This window comes from Sinocyclocheilus grahami, unplaced genomic scaffold (assembly GCF_001515645.1).
Source record: "Sinocyclocheilus grahami isolate Dianchi unplaced genomic scaffold, SAMN03320097.WGS_v1.1 scaffold947.1, whole genome shotgun sequence".
NCBI classification, from domain to species: domain Eukaryota; kingdom Metazoa; phylum Chordata; class Actinopteri; order Cypriniformes; family Cyprinidae; genus Sinocyclocheilus; species Sinocyclocheilus grahami.
The window spans coordinates 110,122-115,986 of record NW_015506126.1 but is presented as its reverse complement, the minus strand read 5'-3'; the positions used below and the strand labels follow the sequence as shown (position 1 = coordinate 115,986).

At 38.0% G+C, this 5,865-nt stretch overlaps 1 protein-coding gene across 1 annotated transcript in view; it reads left to right on the top strand.

The window, feature by feature from the left end:
* aspscr1 (ASPSCR1 tether for SLC2A4, UBX domain containing) overlaps positions 1-4,929 on the top strand; it is a 15,422-nt gene extending 10,493 nt beyond the window's left edge. The window contains exons 4-7 of the mRNA XM_016249679.1: positions 892-965; positions 1,037-1,520; positions 3,287-3,325; positions 4,768-4,929. Of these exons, the coding sequence (XP_016105165.1) occupies positions 892-965; positions 1,037-1,520; positions 3,287-3,325; positions 4,768-4,923 (753 nt within the window). The 3' untranslated portion in view covers positions 4,924-4,929. The remainder of the gene's footprint in view (positions 1-891; positions 966-1,036; positions 1,521-3,286; positions 3,326-4,767) is intronic.
* The last annotated feature ends 936 nt before the right edge of the window (positions 4,930-5,865 follow it).

Sequence of the window (5,865 nt, the reverse complement as noted above, 5' to 3'; positions counted from 1 at the left end):
CATTTAGTCATTTAGCAGATGCTTTTATCCAAAGCGACAACAGAAGCAATCAAAACCAACAAGAGAGCAATGATAAGCAAGTGCTATAACAAGTTTAGCTTAGCTTAACGCAGTACACATAGCAAGGGCTTTTTAATGAATAAAAAGAAAACAGATAGAATAGAAAAAGAATAGAGCAAGCTAGTGTTAGAGGTCTTTTTTGTTAATTGTATAATAAATAAAAAGAAAACAAATAGATAGAATACAAAAAGAATAGAGCAAGCTAGTGTTAGTTTTTTTTTAAGAAAACAAGCCGTTAGTAAATAAATATACGGCATTTGAGTACTAAACTAAGTTCTCTTTCACATCTTATTGCGCTTTAACGGTCAAATACACACAAGTTTGTTAAAATCACGCATAAGTTACAAAAACACAGTCGGTTATGTCTGTGAAGGTAAACAGCTGTCTACGCTGTTAATGTGAGCCAAACAATAAAATAAAACACAAAATCACTCACTGCTCTGGACTGAATAACATCTGTAGCTTTAACAAGACTTTCTTACTTGAATGCTGCTTCTAAATGCTCTAGCGTGAAGATAAACATGGAGGATTGTGTGCGGCTCACTCAGGGCTGGGTCTCTGCTAATACGGCTGTGTCCGTCAACAATCGTGGGCGTGGCTTGTGAAATGTGACATCACATTGTACAGATTCTGGGAATGGCTTCTTCTGAGACACTATTTATGATTTATGGGGATTTTAAAAAAAAAGGATGGCTGGATTTTTATCATTATAGGGTGGTTGTGTACACCCTGCCAACACACATTTATGTTCAAACTACATGTAAAAGTGAATTTTGCATAATAGATGCCCTTTAAATTGCAGTTTCATCATGTCTTGCTGTTGTTGTGTAGGTCAGCGGTAAGGATGCACTGAAGAAGACGACTCTGAAGTCTCTGGGTCTCACCGGAGGAAGTGCCATCATACGGTGAGCTGTTCGTCTCAGCGGTAACATCACGTGATTATGATGATGATAACGATGGCGTTTCTGTTCGTTAGTTATGTGCTGAAAGGCTCTGGCTCTTCGTGTCCTGCTGCATCCGTGGATGCGGTCGCTATGCCAACGGATGATGTTGCCAAGACAACCGTATCACAACCGCCTCCAGAACCACCCGAGGAGCACGCCCCCGTTCCCATGGAAACCCCAGCTCCTCCCACTGAGGTCGCCGCCCCGCCGAACCATCATCCTGTCAAACAGGAAGAGGAGGAGCCAAGCTCGAGCCGAGAGCAGGGGGTGTGGCCCAAAACTGACCAGCCTCCGCAGGCCAAACTAATGCCACAGGAGGATGACGAGCGACCTGGGACGTCCCAACAGTGCCATGGCTCCGCCCCCTCAGCCACGCCCACTGACTTTGTTCCATTTTCGGGAAGCGGACAGCGTCTGGGAGGAACTGCTGGACTGAAGATGTCCACGTCATTGTCATCATGTGTGTCCGGCAGCCCACCGAAAGCCAAGAAACCCAAACCCAGCCATGAAATCAAGGTCTGTTTACTTCCCGTTTCTTCGTTTGCCGTCACACATTTTGTTTTCTTTTTGTCTTTTTCATCACGGGAATAAATTACGTTTTAAAACGCACAGGCAGACAAAAGTGATGTTTCTGAAAGAAGTCTCTTCTTCACACCAGGGCTGCATTTATTTGATTAAAAATACTGTAGAATTGTGAAATATTATTAAAATTTTAAATATCTGTGTTCTATGTGAATATCTGTTAAACTGTAATTGTGATGCGCAGCTGTATTTTCAGCATCATTACTCCAGTCTTCAGTGTCACATGATCTTTAGAAATCAGTATAATATGCTGATCTGCTGCTCAAGAAACATTTCTGATTATTATCAATGTTGAACACAGTCGTGCTGCACAATATTTTTGTGGAAACTGTGATGCATTTAATTTTTCAGGATTCACAGATGAACAGAAAGTTCAGAAGAACAGCATTTATTAGAAATAGAAATCTTTTCGAACATTAGTGTATAAAGAATGAGAATGTGACGTAACTCCGCATTGATTTCTGGGAAACTGCTTTGTTTATCCGCCATACTCGCAGGATAGCGCTGCCTATCCGCTATTGAGTTTAGGGCAGTATTTGATTGTTTGTCGTGATTGTGAAAAATGTGACCAGTGTACGTCATTCATGCTGCATCGAGAATTGAGGAAAAAATCAAATGATCATGCAGTGCGATAAAATAGCTTCTCCTCCCTGCAAGCGATACAATGAAGAAAGAATGATTGTTTAACTTAAAGGCAAAAACAAAAGCTAAGCAGTTATCTTTATAGAGAATGAGAAGTAACCATGGAAACGGATAGCGCATCTCATTAATATGGCGGCGCTTTCCCGAAATGCAGAAGATCGTGACGTAACTCCTCATTTTCTATACATAGTACATATATTTGCATAATAGTATATTTATATACTATTATATATTTTATTTATTATTCTGTATTAGCTTTTATATTTGTTTTCGTTTTTAATTTGTTTATTTTTTTAGTAATTTTTAATGTTAAGAAAAATATTTGAACTAAAATAAAAGCAGGAGGAAAAAAACTGAAGCAATATCTAAACAGAATTAGAGATAAAATGACTTAAGTTAAATTATTTTCAATTAGTGCTGAATTATATAAATTAATCTAATCATCAAACAAATGCATTCTTGATGAATACGTTTTTTTTTTTATCCTATTCACTCCAAACTTTTGAATGGTAGCCTATCACGATTCCCACAAAAATATATATTTTTTAAAACATTGCTAATAATCAGAAATGTTTCTAATAATCAGCATATTATAGTGATTTCTGAAGATCATGTGACACTGAAGACTGGAGGAATGATGCTGAAAATACAGCTGCGCATCACAGAAATACATTACAGTTTAACAGAGATTCACATAGAACACAGCTGTTTTACATTATAATAATATTTCATAATTTGTAATGTTTTTATTTTTGATCAAATAAATTCATCCTTCTCGAGCAGAAGACAAAATCCTAATCATTCCAAACTTTTAAACGTCTTTTTCATGGAAAATCTTCTCACGTGTTTTGTGTTCATCTGCTCTGTTGTTGATTTCTCTGAGAAATGGACGCTGTGTTTTTGTTGTGTCTGAGTTCAAGCATGCATCACCGTGTTTAGATTCGATCACACAAACGCCAACACACGCTTGTTTCTTCGTAGCTGGTGCATTTTGTAGTCGTCTGGTGTTCGCTGTCTCTCAGACTGAAGTGTTTGTGGATGTTTCTTGCATGTTTCAGCGATCAGTCAGTGCCAAACAAGTGACGAGGGATGAAGAGGGGGTGCTGTGTGTACATTAATGAGGAAAAAAAATTAACTTAAATGATTTTAGCAAATGGCTGCAATATAACAAAGAGTGAAAAATTTAAGGGGGTCTGAATACTTTCCGTACCCACTGTATATAGCCATTCTCTTTCTTATGATATTTCATCAATGCGTCCGATCCTTGCAGTTTTTTGTTTTTTTGTTAGTTATTTATGTATTAATTCATATTAAGGCTGGGCAATATGACCAAAACTTTATTTTTGCATTATACTTATACTTTACAGTATAATGCATCTTTATATTGCAAACAATATATTTTTGCTTTTTTATCTTTGTTGTTGCACAAAAATGCAGATAAACATTCGGACAAATAAAAAAGATACAAATTAAATATACAATGCTGTGAGTTTCAGGTGCAGTTAGTTTATTTAATAATAGTTTTCTGCTCATTTTAAATAAATTATTTAAATGATTAAAAAGTAAAGCCTGAAAATATGTGCCAAAAATTTAAATCATATTAAATTTATTTTAATTTAATTTTCATGATGGCAGTGCATCGTCCCTGTCGAATTGGTTCTACAGTCTTAATGCAAGACTTTCAATATAATAAAGTGAAAAATAAATTATAGATACATTGTTTACAAAGCGAGTTAATAATGTGTAATAATAGTGACAATTTAACTTAATTTTCATTTTTTATTTTCTGTTTTCACAATTTGCATTGGTGCTTGTCAACCTGTATGCAAATCATATGTTAATCAGTAGGGGGGGCTATTTTAATGCTTAGGGTTAAAGCTAAAATACTTAAAAATTAGAAATAAAACCTTGCGCTTAATGCTTTTGTTTTCCTTGCGTGTTCTGTTATATTGATTCATCTGATGAATCAGTGACTCGTGATGAATCAGAGAATCGTGATGAATCGGTGACTCCTGATGAATCGGTGAGTCGTGATGAATCAGTGAGTCGTGATGAATCGGTGAGTCATGATGAATCGGTGAGTCATGATGAATCGGTGACTCGTGATGAATCGGTGACTCGTGATGAATCGGTGACTCGTGATGAATCGGTGACTCCTGATGAATCGGTGAGTCGTGATGAATCGGTGAATCGTGATGAATCGGTGACTCCTGATGAATCGGTGACTCGTGATGACTCGGAGAATCGTGATGAATCGGTGACTCGCGATGAATCGGTGACTCGCGATGAATCGGTGACTCCTGATGAATCGGTGAATCGTGATGAATCGGTGACTCGTGATGACTCGGAGAATCGTGATGACTCGGTGACTCGTGATGAATCGGTGACTCGTGATGAATCGGTGACCCGTGATGAATCGGTGACCCGTGATGACTCGGTGACCCGTGATGACTCGGAGACCCGTGATGACTCGGTGACTCGTGATGACTCGGTGACTCGTGATGAATCGGTGACTCGTGATGAATCGGTGACTCGTGATGAATCAGTGAATCGTGTGTGTTTGTGCAGCCGGTCGACAGGGAGCCGCTGGTCTTCCATCTGGACTCCGGAGACCATCGCCATGACGACGCAGAACTTCCTGACGAGTTTTTCGAAGTCACCGTTGACGACATTCGGAAGAGATTTGCGCAGCTGAAGAGCGAGAGGTGAGAACGTACAACACACGTTTGATTGACATGTGAAGTGACCAATCACAGTTCACTTGCTGTCACAGTGCTGTTATTGTTAATAAAAACTATTTAAAATTATTTATCAACTTAAGTAAAGCTGAAATAAAATAAAGTATAATATTCAATATAAAGCTTAAATATAAAATCTTGCCTTGCCTTATACAGTGTATATATATATATATATATAATTCCATTCAGTTCCATTTTGTCTAGATGTTTTTGAACACATTCTTGTGTATACAAGCCGTATATATATATATATATATATATATATATATATACCCGCCACAGCTGATTTTTACCCGCATTTGGCAGGTTGGCGTGTGTTAATTTCAAGCCCTGATTGTATAATATATAAAAAGAAAACAAATAGATGGAATACAAAAAGATTAGAAAAGCTAGTGTTTTTAGAAAAGCTCACTTGCAGAACGCAAGCTTTTAGAGGCACATAAGTCTGAAGTAATGAATTTAGGTAAAGGGGTGCAGAGCCAGTGGAAGTTTTGTAGGCAAACATCAATGCCTTGAATTTTATGCGAGCAGCTATATATATATATGTGTGTGTGTGTGTTTATATACACTCACCGGCCACTTTATTAGGTACACCTGTTCAATTGCTTGGTAACACAAATTGCTAATCAGCCAATCACATGGCAGCAACTCAATGCATTTAGGCATCTAGACGTGGTGAAGACGACTTGCTTGAGTTCAAACCGAGCATCAGAATGGGGAAGAAAGGGGATTTAAGTGACTTTGAACGTGGAATGGTTGTTGGTGCCAGACGGGCTGGTCTGAGTATTTCAAAAACTGCTGATCTACTGGGATTTTCACGCACAACCATCTCTAGGGTTTACAGAGAATGGTCAGAAAAAGAGAAAATATCCAGTGAGCGGCAGTTGTGTGGACGAAAA